Source organism: Carassius auratus, chromosome 14 (genome assembly GCF_003368295.1).
Source record: "Carassius auratus strain Wakin chromosome 14, ASM336829v1, whole genome shotgun sequence".
NCBI classification, from domain to species: domain Eukaryota; kingdom Metazoa; phylum Chordata; class Actinopteri; order Cypriniformes; family Cyprinidae; genus Carassius; species Carassius auratus.
Window position 1 is genome coordinate 26,322,549 of NC_039256.1, and position 27,735 is coordinate 26,350,283.

Here is a 27,735-nt window from a genome sequence, read left to right on the forward strand (position 1 = left end):
ACCTTATGAAACATTTCATCCATCTTAGTATTCAAGTAGATTACATGTAAAATACGATAGCCGTAAGAGAAATGACATCTTACTTTCTTCCTGGTGCATACCAGCCATTTGCAGTCACACTCATTACCACTCATTAAACCATAAAAAAAAGCAACACTTACATCAATATTAAAGGGATAGTTCACCCAAAAAGATGATGTTGTCATAATGTACTCGCCCTCAAGTTGTCCCAAACCTGTACGAGTTTCTTTCTTCTGTTGAACACAAAAGATATTCTAATGAATGTTGGTTAACAGACAGTTGAAAGTTGCCATTGACCTCCATAGTAGGAAAAAAAGTATACTATGCAAAGTCAATGGCAACGTTTAAATGCGTTAACCAACACTCTTTAATACTTGGCTGAATGTCACGTCACTTCACTTAAAATATCTTTTGTGTTCAACAGAAGAAAGAAACTCGTACAGGTTTGGGACAAATTGAGGGAGAGTAAATTATGACAACATCATCTTTTTGGGTGAACTATCCCTTCAACAGAATTAATCCGATAACAGAAACACTTCCATCAGGAATACCCATTCAGTGGGATGATCATGAACCACTACTATTCAAGAAGATAATTTTTTAACCTCTGAACATTAACAGAGAGTTTTGGAGGATCCAGCTCAAGAAACAGTTTTTGGAACAACTCAAGTGAGTACAGGTCTTTCTCAAAATATTTGCATATTGTGATAAAAGTTCATTATTTTCCATAATGTACTGATAAAAATTTAACTTTTATATATTTTTGATTTATTGCACACCAAGTGAAATATTTCAGGTCTTTTATTGTTTTAATAGTGATGATTTTGGCATATAGCTCATGAAAACCCAAAATTCCTATCTCAAAAAATGAGTATATCATGAAAAGGTTCTCTAAACGAGCTATTAACCTAATCATCTGAATCAACTAATTAACTCTAAACACCTGCAAAAGATTCCTGAGGCTTTTAAAAACTCCCAGCCTGGTTCATTACTCAAAACCGCAATCATGGGTAAGACTGCCGACCTGACTGCTGTCCAGAAGGCCATCATTGACACCCTCAAGCGAGAGGGTGAGACACAGAAAGACATTTCTGAACGAACATGCTGTTCCCAGAGTGCTGTATCAAGCCACCTCAGTGGGAAGTCTGTGGGAAGGAAAAAGTGTGGCAAAAAACGCTGCACAACGAAGAGGTGACCGGGCCCTGAGGAAGATTGTGGAGAAGGACCGATTCCAGACCTTGGGGGAAGAAGTGGACTGAGTCTGGAGTAGAAACATCCAGAGCCACCATGCACAGGCATGTGCAGGAAATGGGCTACAGAGAAGCAGCACTGGATTTTTGCTCAGTGGTCCAAAGTACTTTTTTCGGATGATAGCAAATTTTGCATGTCATTTGGAAATCAAGGTGCTAGAGTCTGGAGGAAGACTGGGGAGAAGGAAATGCCAAAATGCCTGAAGTCCAGTGTCAAGTACCCACAGTCAGTGATGGTCTGGGGCGCCATGTCAGCTGCTGGTGTTGGTCCACTGTGTTTTATCAAGGGCAGGGTCAATGCAGCTAGTTATCAGGAGATTTTGGAGCACTTCATGCTTCAATCTGCTGAAAAGCTTTATGGAGATATAGATTTAGTTTTTCAGCACGACCTGGCACCTGCTCACAGTGCCAAAACCACTGGTAAATGGTTTACTGACCATGGTATTACTGTGCTCAATTGGCCTGCTAACTCTCCTGACCTGAACCCCATAGAGCAGGGGTGCCAAACCCTGTTCCTGGCGATCGACTATCCTGCAAAGTTTGGCTCCAACCCTAATCAAACACACCTGCCTTTAATTTTTAAGTGAGCCTGAAGACCTTAATTAGTTGCTTCAGGTGTGTTTGATTAAGATTGGAGCCAAACTTTGCAGGACAGTCGATCGCCAGGAGCAGGGTTGAGCACACCTGCCATAGAGAATCTATGGGATATTGTGAAGAGAAAGTTGAGAGACGCAAGAGCCAACACTCTGGATGAGCTTAAGGCCGCTAACGAAGCATCCTGGGCCTCCATAACACCTCAGCAGTGCCACAGGCTGATTGCCTCCATGCCACGCCGCATTGAAGCAGTCATTTCTGCAAAAGTATTGAGTGCATAACTGAACATAATTATTTGAAGGTTGACTTTTTTTGTATTAAAACACTTTTCTTTTATTGGTTGGATGAAATATGCTATTTTTTGAGATAGGATTTTTGGGTTTTCATGAGCTGTATGCCAAAATCATCAGTATTAAAACAATAAAAGACCTGAAATATTTCAGTTGGTGTGCAATGAATCTAAAATATATGACATTATGGAAAATAATGAACTTTATCACAATATGCTAATTTTTTGAGAAGGACCTGTATTTGTGGGTCTTGAGATATCTCAAATCCAATGCATACGTGACTCCCAAAAGATAGCAGCAGGCTCTGCTGAGATTCCCAAGATTGCGGAGGACAGTGATGCCCTCAATCACAACTCCTACATCGCGGACTACTCCATCATTGTCCCGAAGGATGTAGATTTTTATGACCTCCTCTGCCAACTCTGCTTGTGTGAAGACCGGTAGATCAGCTGAACCCTACAGGCAAATTTTAAAGATAACTGGTTAGAGCTTACATTCAAACCTGAATGTTACAAGAAAGCGACAAATACACAAAACAAATAGCACCTGAAGAAGCAAACATTCTGTTGGACCATATGATAGGTAAAATCTCAAACAAAGTTTACTAGGGGGAGGGAGTTGCAAAAATTAACAGCATTCTTCTTAACAAGAGGACAGGTTAATTTTCTACATAGGGACATTTATTTTTAACAATAAACCTAAAAGAAAAATGAAAAGAGACCAACTGCGAGCTTCTATGCTGTAAATCAATGCTATAGGCTTTTATTGAGGTCCGCATTATTTCAACCAATTTCTTTATAAACATGTTTAATATTTAAGTAAAATGACTAATGGTTTTGAAACAAAAAAAGCTTGTTTAATTGCACTACTTGAAATCAAACTATTTAAGTTTGCAAAATTAAACTGATCTGTTTCAGGGAACAAAAATATTACTTTAATTAAAATTAAAACAATGTACCCCTCCCCCAGCCTCCGCTGTCCTTCAATACCCACCAGGTCTGGATTTGTTGTGAAACAGCTGCGGTGACTGGAGTAATGGAATGAAAATTCAGCTTTAATGTATATATATATATATATATATATATAAAATTACTAGCCAAATGGCGATAGAGGGTGGGGGGGATAGACGGTTGTTTTTTCTGCATTTTTTTTTTTTATAAATGCAAGCTTAATGAGCTTAAGAAACTTATTTTAGAAACATTAAAAAGCTTACTGTTTTCAAACTTTTGACCGATATTGTATCTGATCTAGGTTTCAGTGCACTAGAATGATTTTACAATGGAGCAGGCCTTAAACTGTCTGACTCCCTATAGTGGGAGCTGATTAAAAGGCACCAGTCTATGTTATGTCCACGCCATTTTAAATACTTTTGCGTGGCGTATTTGTAGTGGTGATTTAAGAGCTCATACTTGAGTTCATGTAGTAATTATGATGTTTTACAAAAACGTGACAGCTAGAATAATAATAATAAATAATAATACAAGACAGAATGTTGTCATTTGAAAGTTCATAAATGATGTGTTCCCTTTTGACAAGCCACTGACCCCAAAGGGGAACCTGTACAAAATCGTTTTCCATTGGGCATGTATAGTTATAGTTGCTGGACCACGGTTACACTTATCGTTAGACTTTCAAATGGCGGTTGAAATAAACGGTGATCCAAATAGTACGAACGTTAACCCACTCAAAAAAACATACATATCGCTGCCCCACTAACTAACTTAGAAAACTACACTGTTATGTACACGTACACAAGGTCAATGTTTAATCAACTTTTGAATAAAGTATTGCAAATATACATCGTTATAAAATGACTAACGTTACTTACAGGAAATTCGAGTAATGCTGTTCACGTCGTTGCTGAGAAAAGCAGTCCTTCAGTGACAGGTGCCTCTTGCTTGAGCCGCGAAACTGGTTAAACTTCTTAAGATGACGAAAAATACAAACACAATTGTTGGGAAATCCTTAATAATTAACTTCTGAATTAAACATCACAAACATATTTAGTTTTAGCTGGCTAAATTACATAACGTACCACGATATGAGAGGAGTGCGGGTCTTGCCGTTGCTGAGGAAACTCAGGAATGCCGTCCTTCAGGTGACTTCGATTAAGCTACGAAACTTGTTGAAGATGACGTAAAATACAAAGACAATTGTTAGGAAATGCTTAATAATTATTAACTTTATAATAAAGTGTTACAAACGTAAGTAGGATTAGCTGACTAACGTTACTTACCAGGAGGAGTTGTGAGGAGTATGGCTAATCGACGTCTCTGCTGAGGAAAGCAGATTTTTTTTTCCTGCGGAGCTGCACACGTGATCACTTTAGCCGCGAAATTTACTCAATTTATTTATTAACCGTCATTTATTAAGCTGGAACTTTAGGAAAATTGGTATATAATACTTAATAATTTTAGTTTCTAAAACAGATCAGTACAAGTAAATAATTATCAAATATTTCTATTAGAATTCACCAGAAATATTGAGGGTATATTAAAAATATAATTAGTTAGTTAAATACTTATTTATTTTCATTACCTTAACTTAAATAATATATGTATATTTTAGAGAAATTATTTGTTGGATTTTTAATTATTATTTTTAACCTGACCCACTCAAAATATCACTTAAATGATTTCAAAAGATTTTATTAAGTAAATATAGCTCTTTATTTTTGTGAAATTTACTAAGCCACTGAATTATTTTTTACAGTGTAGAAGTGGTAGAGAAAGTCTTTTGTCAGAAGACCAGGAAACTGTGATAGTATAACAAATAAGGAGAAGAACACTTTAAAGTAGTGAAATGAAAGTAAACTCTTCTTAAAGTTTATTGCTGAATGTTACTGTATTTGCACCGCTCAATTTATGCTGCATACTGTAACAGACACTGACTTGCAAAATGTTTCCTGTTTCCAAAAAGGAGGTTTTTGTAACAGTGTTTTGAATTGATCTTAATAGTGTTCTATAGGCAGAAAAAAAATAGTCTGTGTATTTGACAGGTGTGTGTGTCATCTCTGGCCAAAGTCTGACAAAAAAGAACGTGTTTTTGACTAAACTGTTTGACTTTGACCCGGGAGTTTGAAGTTTGCACAAGTATGTGTGTAGTTTTGACATTGTGTATATATAGTTGTGAGAAAATAGTGAATTGTTTAATCAATTTTGTGTTAGCAATTGAGAAAAAACTGTAAAATGTAATCTAATTCCAAGTACATTTGTGTGTGTGTGTTTGTGTATTTACTCACTTTTTTATTGGTTAAATATACAATGAGCCATACTTAAAAAAAAAAAAAAACAAGCTCAGTGACTATTTTTCACTTATTAGAACAAACTGGACTTATCTGTCCTCTTTATTAGTTACTGTTTTTGTGCAATCATGAATGTGAGACACTCCAGTGTATTCGTTGTAATAGGCCAAACAATTCACTAGTTAAATTTCTGATCATTTATGGCTTTTATTTGTTGAGTTGATGCAAAATTATCATGTCACATTTTAATTCCCTTACTGCGAGAATGAAAATAATTTAAATAAAAACATTCATGATATTTAATAATTACACCTAAGTGTGTACAAAATAAAAAGCTTATTCTGATATACTGTAAATGATCTGGTAAAGTGCTGGAATACTTACATTTTTGTGATAAAATAAAGAATAGCAACATATTTGGATTGGGAGTGCCATTAATTTCTAAAGTGTTCAGAACATCAACACACGTAAATTGTTTGCATCAGTACCAAGCCTTGGGTAACAACACATCCTATCTGGGTAAGATGCACCTTGCTTGCATGTTGAGGCACGATGCAGAGAGTTGCAAAATGGGAGTGTCATCACAGCATTCCATTGTGCTTAGGTCATAATTCACCCAATGATGCACACACACTCTGGTTACAACCAGATCTCACTAGAAGAAATCTGAAAAGTTGTACCTAAATATCATACCCCCCCCAAAAAAAAAAAAAAAAAAGAAAAAGAAAGGGAGTGGGGTGGGGGTGGGGCGGTGGGTGTGTTGGTAATCAAATCTAGGACAAATGGAACGGTGAATTCCAAAGGAAGTCAATTATTCCTCAAGCACAAAATGGGCAACAGATCATTTAAATATGATTTCCACTTCATTCTTGTGGTTTCATTTTGACAAACATTGTTTCCTTTGGCACATAGAGATCATTGTTTTACTGAACAGTTAACTATGAGTCATAAAGATGCTGAAAAGCAGTGGACCTTATATGAAAAACAACAGTGTCTGTGTTTGAAAATTAATAAACATATTATAAAAATAATAATAAAACAAACAACAAAATTAAATTGTATATTAACTGTTGTGTTTTCGTGATATGTAATTCAGCAACTAAGTATGATGTCAATGGGACTAGGGTAACTTTAAAAAAAAAAAGAAATCCTCCAAATGTAATAAAGATTGATCATAGATTACATTGAAATGTCCCTTTGTAATATATATATATATATATATATATATATATATATATATATACATATATATACATATATATATATATATATATATATATATATATATATATATATACACACACACAAATATATATATATATATATATATATATATATATATATATATACACACACATATATATATTAATCAGGTATACTGAGCATTTCACATAAATGATCACACACTGTGCTTTTCAGACACTGTAACAGGAAACTGGGCTGAGAGCAACTTACCTAAAAAGAACACGTTTGCTTCATTTATCTGCTCTGTGATTGTAAAATATTTGTGCTCAAAATACACCAGATTGCAGGTCTACAGTGAAATGCCCAACAGTTTGTGGTTTTCAAAAACAAAAAGGAAAGGTCATGAAACCAGATTTCACTGCCTGACACCATTTAGCTGAATCATTTTCCTATTTACTGCGGTAGGGATGATTCAGCGGAATGGTGAAAGGCAGTGAAAATTGTTTCATGAGCCTTCATTCATTCATGACATTCATTCGCTGTATGGTGCTTTAATGTGGTCTCTCCACTGGAACGTGCCGAGACCTTATACACGACTTGTAGTATTTACTCATGGGAAGAGTATGTGAATTGGTTGGTGTGTCCAATTAAATGTAGACCACATACTGCTTACCAAGTGTTAACACAAACTCGCGTGCTAGTACATTTACATTACATTTACATTTATTAATTTAGCAGACGCTTTTATCCAAAGTGAAAATGAATAGTATGAATTAATATGTACAGAAACTGTTCATATCTTAACAGTTTTCCGTATGAATAACTAAACAATAAATAACGCTCAGGTTGTTGTAAAACGCTCAGGTTTCGATTAAGAGTTGTCATTACTGTGAGAGCGCCTATCACTAGCTCAAACAGAAGGAGTTCCCGGAAAATCCCGTATATGGTCACATACGTAATCTTCCATGTGACCATACGTCATTTCTAAAGACTGGCTGCACCAATTCCCGTAAGAAGGGAGGAGCTAAACTGTACCGTTCTTGATCACTTATTTATAATCTGGCGAACCACCAGTCTGACAGAAAGATAGAATCGTATTACACAAATTATAAATATTAGCTTTGAATTTATTCTACCTCTGTCGGCAATATGAACATTTTAAATGTTGACAGGTACTGCTAGACTCCCCTAAGTGTATCGTGGTGGATTCGTCCTCTTTCCCGCAATAAGGTGGCTTTTTAACTTGCTTTTGAATTTCGCGTGAACTGTCAGCGATATAAGTAGGAGGAACCTTTTTGGAAAGCAGACCTAGAAAAGTAGGCAGTGACACAGAGTTCACAGCTTTAGTCAACAGTTTCCTACGGATTACTGAAGAGTCAGCGGCATACATGTACAACTACGGAAACCTGGGCAGAGGATTCGATCGGACCTTCCCAGATAACGGCTCCGGATCAGGCTCGAGCTCCGCGACTCTCGCGACAAGCGCGGTCACAACTCCACAACAGGTACGCGTCTATCTCATGTCTATTAAAGTAATTTGTTATAATCTTCTTAAAATGCAAGATGAGTATGAGACATGTATGAATAATAATACATTTGACAGATACAATGTCATTTTATAAATCGGTCCTTTAAGACAAAAAGTAACATTTTGTAACATTAAATCATGAACTTTAACATATTATGCTTTAGTGCTCAAAATATCATTTAGAAATTAGTTGTAATTCATATGTCTCAACATACTATTATTTATTTTAAACACGTTTTAAATGCCTTTTCTACATTGCATTTACATTTAGTCATTTAGCAGACGCTTTAATCCAAATTGAAGTAATAAAAAACAACATAAGAGCAATGATTTATAAGTGCTATAACAAGTCACAGTTAGCTTAACGAAGTACACATAGCAGGGGCTTTTAAATAATATAATAAATACAAATAAAACGAATAGAGCAAGCTAGTGTTAGAGGTCTTTTTTTTTGCTTTTGTTAATTGTATAATAAATGAAAAGAAAACCGATAGAATACAAAAACATTAAAAAGCTATATATATATATATATATATATATATATATATATATATATATATATATATATATATTAAAGATTAGAATTAGACTAGAATTAGGATTGGAATTTCCTGTGGATAGAGTAGATTTAAGAGCCCCTTTTTAGGATTAATGGCCAAATAAATAAAGCAAAAACAGAGACCAGGGTAGATAGTAATGAAGGGATAATAATAAGATATTTAATGATTCAGGTTGGTGTTCATATCTGGGTGTTTCTGCAAACACAACAACAATGGGTTTTTGAGTCATAATGAGATATAATAAAGCCTCCTCCCTAAATATCTAATGCCACGGCCTTGGTAACCTATGATATATATTGTCTGTGTCTCTTGTACTTTGAAGCAGAAGTATTCTGTGGCAGGATCCAATCAGTTTGTGCCCAGTCTCAATGCCATAACTTCAAACCAGGACCTTCAATGGATGCTTCAGCCCTCCATTCTAGGCGCCCCGGGACCTCCCAGGGCACTTCGACCATCCTACCCACTGCTGCCAAGAATCCAATCTATGAATCCTCAACTTTCCCAATCACATCAGTCCCGGCCGGGTGTTATTAGAGCAGCTATGGCTGTTGGCAGCTCAACGAGAAGCAGAAATGATGAACATGTAAGTCCAATTTAATAGCTGTCAGTTTGTCTACGTGATGAGGCCGTGATGAGTCACAACGGGAGACTGTGACAGCATGGTTTGTCACTATGTTCACCTGTCATCCTGTCCATTTCTGCCAGTGGTCTTGGCCAAAACCAAAACCAGCCATGCGTGTAAATCTAAAGATGAGATGAGACCCTAATCAAGGTGTGCAAGACCCAAAATGTGTAATATCCTGTTGTCTCTAGTGCATGGCTTGGCTGTATGCATGAACATGTTTGCTGATACACTCAGGGTGTGAATTTCATTTGGGATTATTTAAGTTTGTAACAGTTATAATGCTAATTTTGAATGTTCAAAAAGACTTACTAACATGTAACGATCTTATAGTATGCTATTTACAAGACAGTATCAAACCCAGATTTAACCCAGAGATGCTCTTTCAATATTAACTCATGAAATCCTGCCTGACTCATGCATCCAAGTCTTGAATATAGCTGGGTGAGAGTGTAATAGTGAGACAGGAAATGGGATGTCATGTGATTCACTGGAGTTAAATATTATGACTCATACTTGAGTCACTAGGGTGTTTGCAGGTGATTCATCAATTTAAGGTCAGGAAACTACAGTTGATGCCCACAAAAGAAAGAGAGTGTGAAATTAATTAAGGGAATATAAACAGATTCATAACGGAGTAATTACAGAGATAAAAAAAAATTGCAACATTGCCTCAAAGTATTTGGTCAATTGAAAATGAAATTAAAAATCTCATCCCCTAGGTGGCAGTATTTTCACGTTTATCAACTATTAAAATTGATTTGACCAATTAGGTTCAGATGATTCTAATCAGACATAGGGTTTCACAATTATAATTATTTTATTTTATAATATAATTTTTTATTTATTTATTACTATTATAATTATATATTTGTTTTACTTTTTAATATTTCATTAAAGTTGCGTACAATGTGAGACTACTGAATGGATATATTATATGATTTGCTTTACTTTCTCATTCCAGCTATCCCCTGAGGAACTTGAGCGGCGTAGAATTAGAAGGGAACGTAACAAAATGGCTGCGGCTAAGTGCAGGAATCGTCGACGTGAACTGACTGACACATTGCAACATGTAAGTTAATTTTGCTTAATTTCCATGTTTTTTTTTGTTTTTTTTGTTTTGCTTCAATCAAAAGGTATTTGCATTACTCGGACCTGAACTGAACATTTGAACTTTCCTTTCACAGCAAACTGACCAGCTAGAGGATGAAAAATCACGTCTGCAGAAGGAGATCGCTGAGCTTCAGAAGGAGAAAGAGAAGCTTGAGTTGGTTCTTGAAGCCCATAGACCCATCTGCAAAGTCCAGGACTCGGATTCAGACTCTGACTCCAACGGTGACCTCCCGACGCTGAGTGGAATCAAGATTGAACCTGTGGACACTGATCTTCCTGGACCTTCAAGAGAATCAAAGCATCACGCCAAGCTTAAGTTTAATAAACCCAAGCCCAAAATTATCATCCCACCTCCTGCTTCAGCCTCCACCGTCACCAGCATACCTTTGGAAACAGAGTCTCTTCATACCCCTGTCCTCATCTCCACTCCATCTCTGACCCCTTTTACGGCCAGCCTTGTCTTCAGCTACCCCTCTTCTTCACTGGATACCAGCTCTGCGTCTTCATCCCAAGCTCTCAATCTCGCCGGCTCTCACAGTACCAGCCAGTCTTCTCAACACCCTCAGCCGTGTGGCGTCGCTCATCGCCGCAGCAGCAGCAGTGGAGATCAGTCAGATCACTCTCTCAATTCACCAACCATCCTCACCCTTTAATTTCTCATCTGCTGTGCGGAAAAATGTCTTTGTGATTTCCAAAAGTGTCCTTACTACTACATACAAGCATATATGTTATGCTTTCACCTGTGTATTCTGTTTACCTTTATTAATGGCAATTACCAAGCAACTTGAATGCATTATAAGAATACAGGAGCACCAGTTAAAGGTGATGTGTGTAACGTTTTTGACATTAAAACACGTTTTCCTATCCTAGCATAGTAAGGAGACCCAACTATGCCATTCGTAGGCATGAATGCATAACAGATGGAGTACGTTTTCAGGAAAAGGTCATTCGGTGACGCTAGTGGAGTAGAAATGACACACTTCACCTTTAAGCATGTGTAGTGCAAAGTGTAATGTATTATTATCCTTCATATGAAGTAGACTGAAATTTTTATAGCACATAAGTATGTAACACTGAAAAGAAAACCGACTGACTTTTCAGCCGTAATGTATGACTGTAGTGGCATTAATATTAGTATTATTGATTTATAGTAATTTACTTCATATTTAGTGTATTGGTGATGGTACTGTAGCAGTTAAAAATCTGGCCTGTTAGCAAAAGGTTAAGAGGTTGCTTTTTAGAGTGAAAGCACAGTGTAGATCTATCACCATTATGCCTTTCAGGAAGTTACTTCAGGAAAGCCATTTTTAAAGAGGGTCTATTATGTTATTTATTATTACATTACCAATTTTAGAGATGTTCAGGTCTCAACTGAAATGTGGATTCAGAATTTGCTATGCACGTGTTTGTGGATTTACTCTGTGTAATGTCTTGTTATTTTATGGTTTTAAGAAATACAGCGTTATAATAACATTGTATGCTGAATAAGCTAGTTTTAAAGAAAACTAAAGGGATGCAGCCTACCTAGTTCTTCACATACAATGTCTGCAACACCACAACCCAACACTGAAAATGTGCACTTCAGTGACAGTTCACTGTTACACTGGTTACAAAAATGATATTTTACCTTCACAAAACACTTAAACTGTTACTATACAGGATGTTTTCACTACAAGTGCAAAGGTGTGTGATTCACAGGCCAGTCAAAGTAAATTATATATACTTTATGCTGTATTGAGTACACTACTATTGCTTGACCACATAAGGAGTTGTATTTATTTTTGAAAACAAGAGATTTTTTACTGATTTGATGTTATTTCCTTTAATTAGGAGAAATGTTGCATGCTATTTAACATCTAATAAACAATTACTTAAAATATGTGCTGCTATTGGGAATACAAAACAATGTTATGATCCTGAGCTGTTTTGTAAAATACTAGAGTGCCTTAAAATGAGGTGGTCTATTGATTTTGATACTGTATGAAAAATATCAATTGAAGTTGATATATAACCCTCTTATAGCTGTAATTTTATTGCAGGGGGTACATAAATAATATGGCAATGAAGTAATGTTTAGCGAGTGATGTTAAAGAAAAAGCAAATCTCTTGCAGCACACAGGGGTACAAGGAGGGAGGAAATGAGAGGTTTCCTCCTAGGATGTCCTGATGACAATGTTTAATGAGTCAAAAACACAACTGAACTGAAACCAGTTGTTAAACACAAAGAGTGTTTATCTTTAATTGTTATACAAAAAAATAAAAACAAATAAAGTTCTGCTCAGGATAAACTTGTATTTTTCATGTTTCTGTTTATGGGAAGAATTTACATGGTGAGAGACAAGCTATGTGTGACAAGCATATGAGAATATGTATGAAAAAATCCTTATTACTTCATAGTCTGTGGTTACAAAAAGATGGAAAATACCTGGGAAACAATACCTGGGACAACCAGACCATATTGGGTTATGAAAGGTTCATATATATTTTGGTACTGGGAGTCCCCAGCAACAGGTTGACATGCATGCAAGGTCTTAAGTCGCTGGGGGATATTTGTAGCAATCAAAATGAAAAGAGAAAGTGAAAGTTGTGACATTTGCCAAATATGGTAACCCATACTCAGAATAGGTTCTCTGCATTTAACCCATACAAGTGCGCACACACACAGCAGTGAGAAGTGAACACACACCCGGAGCAGTGGGCAGCTATTTATCCAGCACCCAGGGATCCACTGGGGGTTCAGTGCCTTACTCAAGGGCACTTCAGCCATGGGTATTGAGGGTGGAAGAGAGCACTGTTCATTCACTCCCTCCACCTACAACTCCTGCCAGCACCGAGACTTGAGAATTGTGACCTTCTGGTAAATAGTCCAGCTCTCTAACCATTAGGCCACAGCTGCTCATGATTGATTTTTCTTTTACCCCAAAAATCATTATGACAATAAGTAAAGATCATGTTCCATGAATATATATTGTAAATTCCCTACTGTAAATATATCAAGACTTAATTTTTGATTTTCTCAATATTTTGATGTTTCTTTATTTTATTTTTTTTTACCCTCAGATTCCAGATTTTCAAATAGTTGTATCTTGACTAAATATTTAATTCACTTAGAGCTGCTACACACTGCATGAAAGGTCATTTTCAAAAATCCATAATAGGGGCACTTTAAAGAACAAAAGTATTAAAGTGAAAGAACATCTACTTTAAAAGAGGCCAAGTCATGCTGAATATATAGAGAACAAATTAAATAAACATGGCGACCATATTTCCTCCACACTGTGCCCTCTGTTATCACTCTGAGCTACTTAGAGAATACATGAGAACATATGATTAAGATAATGAAGAGGGAGTTTGTACTGAATGATCTGGCAAGCACATGTTTTGCTGAAAGGACCTCTGTATGCCAGTCACAGAAAGTATTACTGTTCTGGCTGTGTAAACAGCATGCCAAAAATAAACCAGTGAAACTACAGCATGACTAAGACCTCATTAAGACATTACTGGGAAATTTTCATCCATGTTATTTAGAAGTCCTTTCTGAGCTGTAATATATACGTCAACACCGTGAAGCCTGACATGAAAAGATTGCTGTAAAAATCAAAATTTCCCCCCTAACGGAACAGTTTATTGAACAGTCTATTTTTATTGACAATTTAGAAAATCTTTTCTTAAGCTATCATCAGCTACCAAAAATATGTCATTTTTTTCTATCATTCTCATTAAGTTGTAAAAACATTTTCTAAATGTTCTCTGAATGTTCAAAATGCAATTTTTTTTATTATTCTAAAAACATTTTTTCTTGGTTATACAAATATTGTATTGCATATATTAATAAATATAGCTGTAACATTTAAAAGACATGGACAAATGTTCAACTATAATGTTTCAGAAGAAATACGTTCCATTAACAGCATTTTTTTTTTTTTTTGAGAACATTATTAAAAGAACACATAACTCTGAATGAAAGTTCTATTAACATCACAGGACGAACATCTCCATTAAGAAAACTTTGACAGAATTTTAACCAAAGTTCTTAGAACGTTCCCAGTTAGCTGGGATTTTGAGTATTATATTTTAGAAATCAGGGTTTTATTGAGGAGGAGGGAAAAACACCTACGTTTTATCCAGAGGCCCCAAACTGAGCAAATTATGCAATGTTGTGAAGTTAATGAGATGTATATGGCCAAACAGTATAATGAAATTGTGTTAGCTTGTAATGTAAATCAAAAAGATCTTTATAACTGTATATCCGGCTACATACATAAAATGCATTATTATCCATTGTCAATATATCTCCCAATAATATATCTAATATAGATGATAAATGCTTGGTTTTATGATTAAAGCTCTGTAGTTTCAAGAATCATCTTCAAGAATCGGCTTAAAACACATCTCTTCCATCTTTATTTGACCCTCTAACTTTAACACTCACTATTCTAATTCTATTCTTTAAAAAATCTAACTACCTTTCTTATCTTTTTGTATTCTATTTTCTTTTCATTTATTATGCAATTGTATATGTATGTGTGTGTGTATGTGTAAAGACCTCTAACTAGCTTGCTCTATTCTTTTATTTTTTTTAATCTATCTGTTTTTCTTTTTATTTATTATATTAGTTAAAATCCCACGCTACGTGTACTGTGTTAACCTAACTGAGACTTGTTATAACACTTATATATCATTGCTCTTTTTGTTGTTTTTGATTGCTTCCACTGTCTTCATCTGTAAGTCGCTTTGGATAAAAGCGTCTGCTAAATGAATAAATGTAAATGTAAATGTAAATGTAGTTTTCTTTGTGCAACACAATACAATGATGACTGAGAGATGTACAACTGTTCCTTAAGAAGCCACTGAACATTTCACAGCAGAAAGACACGTACCCTGACCTGAAGGGCAATGCTTTTAGAATTGAACTAAAAGGCCTTGCTAAAAACAATTAACTATCAACATGTCTTTATACATATATATGTATATATATATTCATGCAGAGTGAAAGCATGACGAAAAAAGACAAAAACAGAACATGGTGTGTCAGTCAAGTGTATTTAAAGCTATCTCACACACAATGAGCATAGCTTGAAACAAAGCAAACGCTAACCAATCAGAGAGCTGGGTCTTGTAGCTATAAAAGTGCAGTCACTGAAATAATACTGATCATATATTTGGACTTAAAACATGTACAACAGAACAATCCTATGTAGGAGGGTCTTTTAGTATGCAGCAAATACAACAAAAATTACTATAATAATAATAACAATATCTAGCACAATCATTATAAAACTACATGTCAATGTTTTCCCCTCCAAACATTAGTGTCAATTCAGTGTGTATTAATTAAAGTCTTGGCAAAGCAACAATTGAACACAAAAAGCTTTGTACAGTACAGCTGTGTAGTTAAAGTGGGGTTAATGCAAAAGATAGTTCCTTTTGGATTCAGTGCAGAGCACAGCAACATAGTTTAGTAGAGCACACGTCACTACATCTAGTGAATTCTACTGTCCAGTTCAAAACAAACAAGAAAAGATCTCATATTGTAAAAAAGTGGTCTTGTAACGTGCATTTCCAGTGAATCATTCTTGGGCCTCCGTGATATAGGCATATTTCGTCAAAAAACCTGATCTGCTTACAATGGAGGCTTTGCTTTCCACAATCCTTTGATACTATTTCCTCTCCATTGCTGAAAAAGATTCAGTGCTTTTTGTAAATGATCTTAACAGATCACTACATAGTATATGGCTCTAATCAGTAAAAATGTGAATCTCTAAAGATTCAAGATTCATTGCAGCCCTGTCATAGTGCATCGTAGGAGAAACATCAGCCTGTGAACAGATCAGTGCACAGTAAAACCTGGAACAAGTTAGCAGTATGGTTAGTTTCTCCCAATGTTGTTTAAAATGTCAGCCCCAAAACTAAATATTTTGCCCCTATCTACAACCCCTGCATGAGATGAGAGGAAACATTCCTGAAACACTTGGAAAATCATACATTCAAATAATGCTATTAATAATTTAATAGACCTACTTGAAAATCTGAAGCTTTTGGAACATGGTGGATGGTTCCTAGAAAGTTCAAGCCGGAAGGCCATCTTATAGACCAATTGGTCATCTTGGTCAAAATAGTTTTCGACTAGTTTAGACCAGGTAGAAACCAGTCACCATCTTCTAAAAACAAACCTACCATCTTAAAAATAAAGTAAATAAAAAATGATTTATTTACGTTCCTTGCAAACCTGTATTACTTTCTTCTGCAGAACACAAAAGAAGATATTATGAAAAATACAGTTTTTTTGTCCATTTTAGTAATTCCCCAATTTAATTACCTTTTTTTGACATGAAGCTAAACAACTTTGACCTAAAATAACTTTGACCATTAACCAAGTAACCATTTATGTTCCATAAAGATATTTTGTAAATTTTCTAGTGTAAATATATTAAGAGTTAACTTTTGATTAGTAATATGCATTGCTAAGAACTTAATTTGGACAGTTTTAAAGTTGATTTTCTCAATATCAATTGTTTTTTTTTTTTGCAGCCTCAGATTACAGATTTTCTCAACTAAATACTGTTCTATCCTAACAAACCAGAGAAATCTTATTTATTCAGCTTTCAGATTATGTAAAAATATCAATTTAAAAAACCTACCCAAAATTTTGTGGCCCATGGTCACATATTTTGCCGGAATGTGTTTAGTATTACTTTTGATAGTAAAAATAAATTATATATATTTTTTTTATTTACCGTATTTTCCGCACTATAAGGCGCACTTAAAAGCCTTTAATTTTTCTCAAAAACTGACAGTGCGCCTTATAATCCGGAGCCTCTTATATATGGATCAAGGTGCTCTGTCAAATGTTGACATTCCCTTTAGCACAGCTCTATCTAGTGGATGCATAATGCAAACCCAGTCAAACGTTTGATTGCAGTATCTTCTATTCTATGCGCCTTATAATCCGGTGCGCCCTATAGTGCGGAAAATACGGTATTTCAATTTTTCAATTTTTATTATTGCAGTTCCGTTAATAGGGTCTAATTCTGCTTTAGACACCACTGACTTTTACATTATGGATAAAAACATTTCTTCAACACACCTTCTTTTGTGTTCCACAACAGAATGTCATACAGGTTTGGAACGACAACAGGGGGAGTTAATAAGACAAAAAACTTTAATTTCTGTGTTAACCATCCTTTTAAGATGGTTTAGCAGGATGAGTGATACTGAAAGGAAAGGCTGTCACCTTAAAGCTTAAAAATAATTCTGTTTTGCCTGGCACCCAATAATTTCACTCAAGTGTTAAAGGTCTGCCAACTATAAAATATTAATCACTGAAATATAGAGAAACTGTATTTATGGCGTCAAAAGGCCATGAGTAAACTAGCCGGCTTTAGAAGTCTTGGTCTATTTCCACCGAAATAGCTGAGATGTCATTGTCAGAAAATGTAAACTACTTTATTAGACATAAAAAGTCTGTCTCAGCATCAAGAGAGAAGGGTAAAGTAATATGGCTCTGCTCCTCTCCTTCAGTCATCTGGTGAACACACCAAGTGCATCTGGTCTGGACTGCCAACACTCCCGGTGCTGGAGCTCCCATCACCCACGTCCCGGGCCACCATACACGGTATGTTGAGATCCGTGGAGCCACCAGGGCTGGAATCACTTCTGCTCACGCACTCTTCCTCCAGCACCAAACAAAGTTCCTTCAGATCCAGGTTCTCCTTCACCAGACCGTCTTGCATCCGCTCGAGGTCAGCGAGCTTCTTGAGGTATCCGCCGAGGTCCTCGCGCATCACTTTAGCAGCGTGATGACCGAATAGTTGCCACTCACGGGCGAGCTTCTTCACTTTCAGACGGTCGTCGTCCAGAAAGCAGCACAAATCCCGAAGTTCCTGGTTCTCCTCTTGCAGCCTCTGGTTGATGACTTTGAGTTCCCTGATTTCAAGCAGATGCCCCTGCAGTTGTTTATTGACCTCCTTGATTAATCGACCGCGCTGTATGAGAGCCGACATCTTTTCCGATTCTTCTCTGCGGAGTCGACTCACCAGCTCTTCCTTAGAACAAGCCAGCAAGTCTTCATCGGACATCTTTGACAGCTCCCGGTTCAGTATTTCACTGTCGCTCCCCATATTGTACACAGAATCACCGTCAATTGTTATTACAGCGGGTAAACCTTAAAATAACTCTCACGAGACACATGAGATGTCAGTCACTGTAAATGAATGGCAACATTCCTCATCCAGGCACGAAGAATACGCTCCATTTCCTCTTCGCTCTGCTATTTATAACCTAAAATAAGGGGAGAAACACAAAATTCTTATAGCCTATGGCTTTTTTTCTCATGTTTAACGATTAAAATATCAAACACGTCCTGAGTGAACCGCACTAAACAGGCCTACCTCTCTCCGGTGCTTTAAATTGTAACGGGCAGCATTTATTTCTGATTATTTAGCTTCTGGGAATCTCTGAAGCACAATCGTGTCTGTTCCTGTTCCTCGGGTTGGGATGAGAGGTCAACACGGAGGTTTAAAATAATCCTCGTGGAGCATCTCTTCTCTTCTGTATTATCAGGGATCACGATGTCCGTCCGCATCCGTCTCTCTCCGCCCTAAAGCTTTTCCAGTGCACAACAACCACGGAGCTATTTAGTGTCTAAATAGGAAAAAAAACATCCAGTCGCTTGCGTTAGGCATAAAACGCGCTGCAAATATAAAAAATAAATAAGAGTCGAAATCTAGGACAGGCTGGATAGTGCCGCATGCGATTGCACGGGTTTTTTACAAAGAAACAATGTCGGATAAACCGAATTAACGACGCTGAAATGTATGGTGGTTGCCTTCGTGGTGATTCCTGAGGAATTCGTTGATGTTCCTTGAGATTACAGTGTTTCCTTTGGCGATGGTGGTTGCGAGGCAGTGATGTCTTCCCCCATCTCCTGCTCTCCTTCCCTCCCTTCTTCACCCCCTCCCCTCTTCCCTTACCGTAAAAATCTGTACTGTATCCTGGATGGTAGACGAGTTCCCCTCTCACAGCTGTTTCTAATGTCTAAAGCTCACCATGCTCATATAACACACTAAAGATACATAGCAAAGGATATTAAACCAGGTTTCTATTGAAGTGAGGTCTAGATGAGACTGCATACACACGGGACACACAAAACTAATGCAAAGGGTGACAAAAACCTTTTCTCTACTTTAAGCCGAGGTATTTAGCCACATCCTTCCGCCCAGCTCTCCAGCACAATTGCTAGCACGAGGATGTAACAATGTGGGGTGTTAACCAGGGCCTGGGGTGAGGGGGGGGGGGGGGTGGGGTGCTGGAGTGAGAATGGAAACAGGCCACAGTTTCGGATAAACGAGAGGGAGGGGTGAACAACGGCATGCAAGACAATAGGGGAGAGGTGCAGAATAATAAGGCAGTGTTGAAAACATACTTGTGCCCTTTGGTGGATTCAGTGAGAGTTAATTGCCATTTGAATTTTTTTAAGTTATGTTGGCTAAGCGGCTGCAGGGATTAAACATTTAACATTATTGTAATGAAATATCCCAATAATCTGGTCATGATGGCGTGGTCATACACTTAAATATGAATAAAACAAATTGTAAATTCAGAGAATGTCTTTGTCAGTCTAATGCTTCTTAGAAATTTAAGAAATGACTTAACTGTAAACACACCTGACAGCATCATGAGTCTTTAAAAATCTTCCATGATTTTACAGTTTTTTTAATCTCTCCCCTTTCTATAGTTTACTATTCTAGATCATGTTAGAAACTTTGTATTGTTAATCCCTCTCATGTTATTGCCTGTTTAAGATGAATCACTTGTTTTATTTCTCATTTGTAAGTCTCTTGGATAAAAGTGTCTGCTAAATTAATTAATCCAAATGTGATATTTTTCCAGATTTGGAGCCAGCAGAGTAGGCCTACCTCTCAAACAATCAAATCATCAAATGCATCATAACTAACAATAAATAATACTCTTGTGTCAGGTAAGTCCACTTAGGATTTTTAGAAAATACATGTGTTGCATGTCTTGTAATTACTTAAAACTGTAATGTATGTTAAAAATTGTATAATATATTAAAATGTTACAATTTATCATCTTGTAAAATCTTATGTTATTTACTGGCACATGAATGTACAAGTCTAAATAAAGAAATACAATTATCTAGTGAACTTGGTTATGTGAAAGTAGGTAGTTTAGTTAATTTGACACTTCTGACCCAGATGGTTTCGTATCATGACAGTATGCTATAGCAGGGAAGTTTCCTTCTAGTAAATGGCTCATGACAAAGAACTAATAGGGCAGGATTGTGATGTCATTAACTTCTCAGTTTCTAGGTTAACTCGGGAATTAAACGGGACAACCTACTTTCACAAAGAGGCTGCAGCCATCACCATGGATTCTTTCATTGAATGCATTTAATTTGTAATTTTATCACAATCAAAAACTTTATTAACATTCATTTAAGTAGAATATATTCAATGATCCACAATCTCACTTTACAGCTGATGTAACTATTCATGTTTTTGGAATTTGAATGTTTAAGCATTCCTATTTTATTATATCAAAGTCACAAACTGCACTATTTAACCAGGCCTATAGGTTTAGTTGATGGTGAGCTCAGTCTTCAACCCGGGGAGCGTTTCCCAAAACCATAGTTGCTAACTAAGTTAGCAACTTTGTTGGTTGCAATACAATTTCCCATTGCCAGGTAACAGGTTAGCAACCATGCTTTTGGGAAACGCACCCCAGGTCTATTAGATTAATTAATATAAAGTAATATAATATAAATTAAAAACATAATGTTATAATGTATATTCTTTCATTATATATTATAGCATACACTTCTACAGAGATTTAAATATCATAATGTTCTAAAAACTATTAGTGGGATTTTTATTTTTATTTTTTAAAGTGCTGTTGATGATACTCGAACCCTCGTCAACAGAAACTACAGTATCATACAGTCACATGAAAGTGACGTAATATGAATGCGGCTCACACCCGGAAGTAGTCACGACTTCTGTGCTGTTGCCATGGAAGTAGTCGCTAGATGTGACAGTTTGGTGAATATTTACTTGATGGTACCCGATCAACTCGTGTTAATAATCTCTAAATAGCGTGGACGCTTACCTATAAGATAAGTTTATGTTTTTGACGAGTAGTCAAAAGTCGAAAGAATTAGACACACCAAAACAAGAGCTAATGTTGTGAAATCTGAATGTGATTAAAAACCAGCTGTCGCGTTAACACGCTTGTGTCTGGTAAGTCCGCGTAGTATATATTTATATATGTAAAATACATGGTAATGTAGCATGTCTGTGGTGTGCTAAATTTAGTTATGGATTAGTTAATTAGTTCATTATTAGTTAATGGCCGTAGCTGCAATTCTATATGAAGAATAGATACTTTCTGTCAGTTTTGTAATTGATTTTAGTATCACAGAATGAGAACCTAAATACCAGTTTATCCTTGCAACTCATTAAGTAACGTTGAATTTTACAGTCATCTGTTTAGTATCAATTAACCGTGACTATGTGACTTTGCACAGTTTATATGTCAAGATGTCTGTGGAGTTGGATGTATTTGTTGGAAACACCACCATAATGGACAAAGAAGTGTACCAGCTATGGCTGAATGGATATACAGGTAGAGTATTATCCATGAGACTGTGAGTATTGTAATATCTGGTTAGGAAGTTAATAATATATTTGTCAATGTGGTCGTCCTCATAGTGAATGATGCAGTGAAGGTGCGGATAGAAGGAGGTGTGATGGAGGAGTGTGAGGCGAGTGCAGAAGTGCTGCTCAGTGACACAATGGACCAGTACAGGACTTTCCAGATGTGCGAAAGACTTTTGCACCATCCGGCGAAACTAGCCAATCAGCTTCTATTTCAGATACCACCAGACAGACAAGCCATGCTCATTGAAAGGTATGCACTGGTTTTTGTCTTGCCAGTTTAATTTGTTTGGGTTATTAAGCAATTTAAAATATTTATTTGTATTTTTGTATTTCTAGGTATTATGCTTTTGATGATTTGTTTGTTCGAGAGGTTCTGGGAAAGAAGCTCTCCAAAGGAACCAAAAAAGACCTTGATGATGTTAGTACAAAGACAGGCATTACGTTGAAGAGCTGCAGAAGACAGGTGAGCTTAATGACTACATTTAAGGATGTTTTGACACATTAAATTCGTTTCTCCTTGTTCCGTTGGTGCATAAAAGAAAACAGAAATCTCACGCAGTTGTACTTGAATGGGGTCTTTTATCACTCCATGTTTTAATAGCAAATGATGTGCAAATCCAGCGTCGACTTGGGCCTAGTTCATAAAACATTTGTCACTGAAATGACGAGAACACATAAATGCACTTGCTACACTCCGTTGCTGCCCCGGAAAAATAAACTGCATCCACTGTTCATGTAACACTGGGTTCTTTTGGAAGCTGAACACAGTAAACTTTCCTTTGCATCCAAAAACACTCTTATTTGGAGACATTCTCGAACAAATCCTATGCAGTGCTGCCACGATTTCATGAGAAAGTGAACTCTCCTTTGGTCGATGTGTGCGCGGGCACGCTTTTCCAAGAGAAATGGTCATATAAGATGTTCCACCATTGTCTACGTCATTAGATCCACGATCGGGAGAAAAACAGCTGAAACTTGTACCAACCCGGAAATAAGATTCTCTGCACAGAAATTCTCTGTCATTCATCCAAAACATTTTTTACAACTTTGCGAACTTAGCGAACATCCAAAACCATGTGGTTGGCTACATGCACTTGTTGTATATGAGTACATGTGGTGGTATTTTTACCAGCCCACAAATAGCTAATAGAATGCGTAAAGGAGTAAAAAAAGATCTACAAATTCTGTCGCACCCATTGAGATCTGCTGTCTGCTGTCTGTACCGAACTGTAACAGGCTTGAGCATTTTGTCTTTTTAGGGTCGCATCTTGTGACATAACTTCTTGATTTTGGTTTGTTTAGATGTCTTTGGTCCATTTAACATATATATCATGTATCAGTCAAATCATACAAGAGTTTGTTTGGAAGTACTTGTTTGGTTTAATAGAGTAATCTCTCCAGTGTACAGTTAATCATACTAAACCTGCCAAGTATAAACACACCCTAAGACTATAAACTTCTTATTGGTAGCTAAGATTTATGCTTGGATACTTTTGCAAGACCCCTTTGGAAATGAAATGTTTGTGTCTATCTCCTTAAACACAGTTTGACAACTTCAAGCGAGTGTTCAAAGTGGTGGAAGAACTCAAAGGCCCCCTGGTGGAAAACATACGGCAACACTTTCTGCTACCTGATCAATTAGCCAGGTGAGAAAGTCTTTTCCTGAGAAGCTCCTTCTTTCTAAACCTTTTTAATTAATCTAGAAATCTGGTAGAAGTGAGCTCAGAAAATAAGGAACCAAACAACAACAAAAAAAGGAATGGTTGTTACATTATACGCATCCATTCTTCCAGTTGTATATTCTTAAAAATTGTGAGAATGCAAGATCCCATGAACAGTTGCTTCAGTGTTGATTTAGTGCGTTTTCACCTTCTCTTACTAAATGATCCTGCCAATTCCTCCTCCAGAGACTATGCTGCAATAGTGTTCTTTGCCAATAATCGTTTTGAGACGGGGAAGAAAAAGTTGCAGTATCTAACCTTCCAGGACTTTGCCTTCTGTGCTGGGCAGCTCATCAACAACTGGACTCTAGGAGCTGTGGGTAAGACCAGTTACACAGCTCTCACACAGCCATCTGCAATACTTGAAATTGGTCAATCATGGTGATTAATAGTCTAATATGTTTGTATAATGGCCACTAAACTATAAGACTGTTATGCCAGGCAGCCCGTTCCCTATATTTTGATTACTTAATTATGTCTCTTGTACCACTCAGGTTATTTTATTATTATAATAATTAATCCTACTGTATTATTAATAATTACATATCTGTTTAAGTAGCCATATATTAAATATATGAGAAAATACAGTCAACTGGTCATTGTTGTAAAATAAACCTCTTCAGAGTGATACATTAAAGGGGGGGGTGAAATGCTTGTTTTCACTCAATATCCTGTTAATCTTGAGTACCTATAGAGTAGTACTGCATCCTTCATAACTCCAAAAAGTCTTTAGTTTTATTATATTCATAAGAGAAAGATAGTCTGTACCGATTTTTCCCCGAAAAACACGAGCGCCTGGAGGCGTGACGTGTGGGCGGAGCTAAAGAATCACGAGCGCCAAAACAAACCATGGCTAACAGTCAGATTCAGCGTATATTTATGATCCAGAATCAGATCCAGAGGCTGAAATTTAACTAGAGCAGCATCAGCAACGACGTCTCTATGTGGTATGTACTGAAACTGTATATATTTGCTTAGCGGTTTTGGAAAATGACTAAGTTCCACTTTATGTCATGTTTTTTTTTTTTTAAGGTGTACATGTGGAAAGTGCAGTTTGATGACAACATTGCATGTTGTTTACTTGATGTGCTTACACGCCGATAGCTAAGTTAACAACACAGAGATATTTGAAGCAGTTTTACTCACCGCCTGCGGTTCCAACACACGATCGTGACCCTTTTTCGTTGGGACTGCATTATCCTTAAGAAATAAACGATATGCAAATTCGGCGTCAAACTGGGCCTTGTTTGTAAAACAAGCATCTTCGAAATGCAGGGAACAAACAAAAACACTTGCACAACTCCGTTGATGCTCTGTAAAAATAAACTCCATCCACTGGTCCCTTAATGCTGTTTTTTTTTTTTTTGGTAATCTGTGCAGGGTTGTCTTGCCCTGGTAACCAAAGACACACTTCTTTTGTGACGTTTCGCGACGCTCTCGCTCTGATCAGTGATTGTCTGTGCTCTCAGTGCTCTGCTATACGGGAGCGCGCGCTCTTCCGGGAGAAGTGCCCTTAAGACCCATATAAGGAAATTCCGCTCCATCTAATGTCACACAGAGCCATACTCGAAAAAAACTTTCCGAAACTTGTGACAAACCGGAAGGAGTATTTTTGGAACAAAAATACTCCTCCAAACGTACAACTTAATTTTTGAAACTTTGTCCATGTTTAGCATGGGAATCCAACTCTTTAACAGTGTAAAAAACTCAGTATGCATGAAATAGCATTTCACCCCCCCTTTAACGTCTTAATGTTATGAATTCATTTGACATCTGCATGTTCTTGAGCATCTAGTCTGAGGTTATTAATGGACACTGTCAGTCTGACCAATTGTGTAGTGTAGAAAAATATTGACATAGAAGAAAAGATCTCCTTTTATGTCTTTGTCTGTTCTCTCAAAATCCACCATTTCTCTCCTTTAGATAACATGATGGAGGACATGGATGTAGATCTGGATAAGGAATTCCTTCAAGACCTCAAAGACCTCAAAATTCTAATCACAGATAAGGATCTCTTAGATCAACACAAAAGGTGTGTGTGAGTGATTTGGAAAGGGAGAAGAGCAATAGGGGTTCGAGGAGGGCTGTTGTAAATGTCCTAATGCTTCATGCTTACTCCCTCTGTGTCAGCCGTGTGAATAATGAAACCTCTCATCCACTCAGTTTAGTGTGCACTGCTCTGCGGGGGAAAACCAATGTCTACAATGAGATGGAAGCCAATTTTAAGGTAAGAGGTTTTGTATTCTTGTGAAATTAATGTTTTTCTACACGATTTGTGACTTCAAAATATCTCTTGCTGTAGAATCTTTCAAGGGGCCTTGTAAATATCGCTGCCAAATTAATCAACGCAAAAGATGTTCGTGATTTCTTCATCGACCTTGTTGAAAAGGTACCCCTTTTAGTTTAATAAAAGCATCTATCACATCTGATATGCTCACAAAGCATTAATTCCTCGTTCTCTTTACAGTTTATCGAACCTTGTCGATCAGACAAATGGACATCAATAGACATGAACCTCTACCTTACTCATTATACTAACTCGGCACATATCCTTGACACCTTCAAGTAAGTCTCACTGTGTGTGTTGTTCAGTATGTACAGTCATTTTTTTCTTGAACCATTGCTGCATATAGAGGTCTGCGTTCAAAAGAAATTCTCTTTGCAACCAGTGGGGGTCACTGTATCATATGCACATGGTTTAATCTGTAGTCACCTCCGTTTCCTTTCCAGTCATTTATGCGGTTAAACCACTGTGGAATGTGGTTTTCTGTTTATCCAAACAAAATCCCAACACTCCAAATCATTTGGAAAATATATATTCATCTCAAAGTGCACTGTTTTTTAAATGTTTTTAAAAGAAGCCTCTTACTCTTACCAACCTGCATGTATTTAATCAAAAATACAATAAAAACAATTACAATTTAAAATGACTTTTATATATATATATATATATATATATATACATTTTTTTTTCATTCATTCAAATGGTTCTAATAATTTCACATCAAAGTAAACATTTTAAATGTCAGTTTATAAGCTGAAAAAACTGACACATTTTTAAACCTCTCGTCCTCATTTTTTCCTCAGGCACCATGCTGTCTGGACCAGGTACATGGGAGTTATCAAAAGTTGCATCCTTAGACTGTACCACGACTGAAGAAGAATCTCCATTTCTGCCTTTTCTCTCCCTTACATTTATGCATTTAGGAGATGCTTTTATCCCAAGCGACATACAGTGCATTCATGCTATACATTTATTATTTTACCAGTATGTGTTTTCCTGGGTATCAAACCCATGACCTTTAGTGCTGCTAACACAATGCTCTACCACTGAGCCACAAGAACAGTTAATCTTAATGATGTCTCATCTTCTTGCAGTCATGCATCTGATGATTATTTGTCCTGATGTGAATTTTTTTTTCTTCCAGTTTATCATCTACTTTTTTTAAAATCCTTTCTCAAATATGTCCCCCTACCAGCTGTCCATCTCTTCACCTCCCTTTACCCTTGCTTCATTCTTTCACTTCTTGGCCTCCAGAACTGTAGGACTTGTAAATAAACACAGCATGATTTCCTCAGACACTGTCTGCATTGTGTTTTCATTAACTCTCCTTTGTGGGTTTTCCCATTTAACAAACACACAGAAAAAAAACTGTATATTTGGTAATGATGGAGGTTCAGAACAAGGCTACACACTGATCATACTTGTTTTGATTGACATAATTTGGGGGTCTTAATAGTAAATAACATGCTAACAGTCCAAAGGATGTTGTGGCTTACATGTGCGTCTTTATGGTCCAAACACTCCTGACCCCTCTTGACTAGGGTAAGTGGGTGCATGATGGGTGTGAGGTCTGTGTGTGGGCTCCGCCGGGGCCCGGGAAAGCAGTAGGGGGCCACAATTTGTCAGACCTTGGTGGCACAATGTA

At 36.7% G+C, this 27,735-nt stretch overlaps 3 protein-coding genes across 5 annotated transcripts; 2 read left to right on the plus strand and 1 right to left on the minus strand.

The window, feature by feature from the left end:
• Positions 1 to 7,693: 7,693 nt before the first annotated feature.
• Positions 7,694 to 12,657, plus strand: LOC113114165 (fos-related antigen 1-like). 2 transcript variants are annotated; one of them, XM_026280961.1, is made up of 4 exons: positions 7,694 to 8,089; positions 8,995 to 9,255; positions 10,259 to 10,366; positions 10,482 to 12,657. In XM_026280961.1, the coding sequence occupies exons 1-4, from the start codon at positions 7,973 to 7,975 to the stop codon at positions 11,058 to 11,060; spliced, it is 1,065 nt and encodes a 354-aa protein (XP_026136746.1). In that variant the 5' UTR covers positions 7,694 to 7,972; the 3' UTR covers positions 11,061 to 12,657. The 2 variants fall into 2 exon arrangements, with proteins under 2 accessions (XP_026136746.1, XP_026136747.1); XM_026280962.1 differs by having other exon boundaries at positions 7,695 to 8,089; positions 8,998 to 9,255.
• A 4,827-nt stretch (positions 12,658 to 17,484) lies between these two features.
• Positions 17,485 to 19,649, minus strand: LOC113114166 (coiled-coil domain-containing protein 85B-like). 2 transcript variants are annotated; one of them, XM_026280964.1, is made up of 3 exons: positions 19,581 to 19,649; positions 18,798 to 19,050; positions 17,485 to 18,687 (listed from the first exon to the last, which is right to left on the minus strand). In XM_026280964.1, the coding sequence occupies exon 3, from the start codon at positions 18,525 to 18,527 to the stop codon at positions 17,925 to 17,927; it is 603 nt and encodes a 200-aa protein (XP_026136749.1). In that variant the 5' UTR covers positions 18,528 to 18,687; positions 18,798 to 19,050; positions 19,581 to 19,649; the 3' UTR covers positions 17,485 to 17,924. The 2 variants fall into 2 exon arrangements, with proteins under 2 accessions (XP_026136749.1, XP_026136748.1); XM_026280963.1 differs by lacking the exon at positions 19,581 to 19,649 and having other exon boundaries at positions 18,798 to 19,403.
• A 1,794-nt stretch (positions 19,650 to 21,443) lies between these two features.
• LOC113114167 (acidic fibroblast growth factor intracellular-binding protein B-like) lies at positions 21,444 to 27,293 on the plus strand. Its single transcript, XM_026280965.1, has 11 exons — positions 21,444 to 21,665; positions 21,953 to 22,050; positions 22,137 to 22,335; positions 22,422 to 22,548; positions 23,631 to 23,731; positions 23,993 to 24,126; positions 25,730 to 25,838; positions 25,970 to 26,033; positions 26,109 to 26,195; positions 26,274 to 26,371; positions 26,894 to 27,293. The coding sequence occupies exons 2-11, from the start codon at positions 21,966 to 21,968 to the stop codon at positions 26,961 to 26,963; spliced, it is 1,074 nt and encodes a 357-aa protein (XP_026136750.1). The 5' UTR covers positions 21,444 to 21,665; positions 21,953 to 21,965; the 3' UTR covers positions 26,964 to 27,293.
• The last annotated feature ends 442 nt before the right edge of the window (positions 27,294 to 27,735 follow it).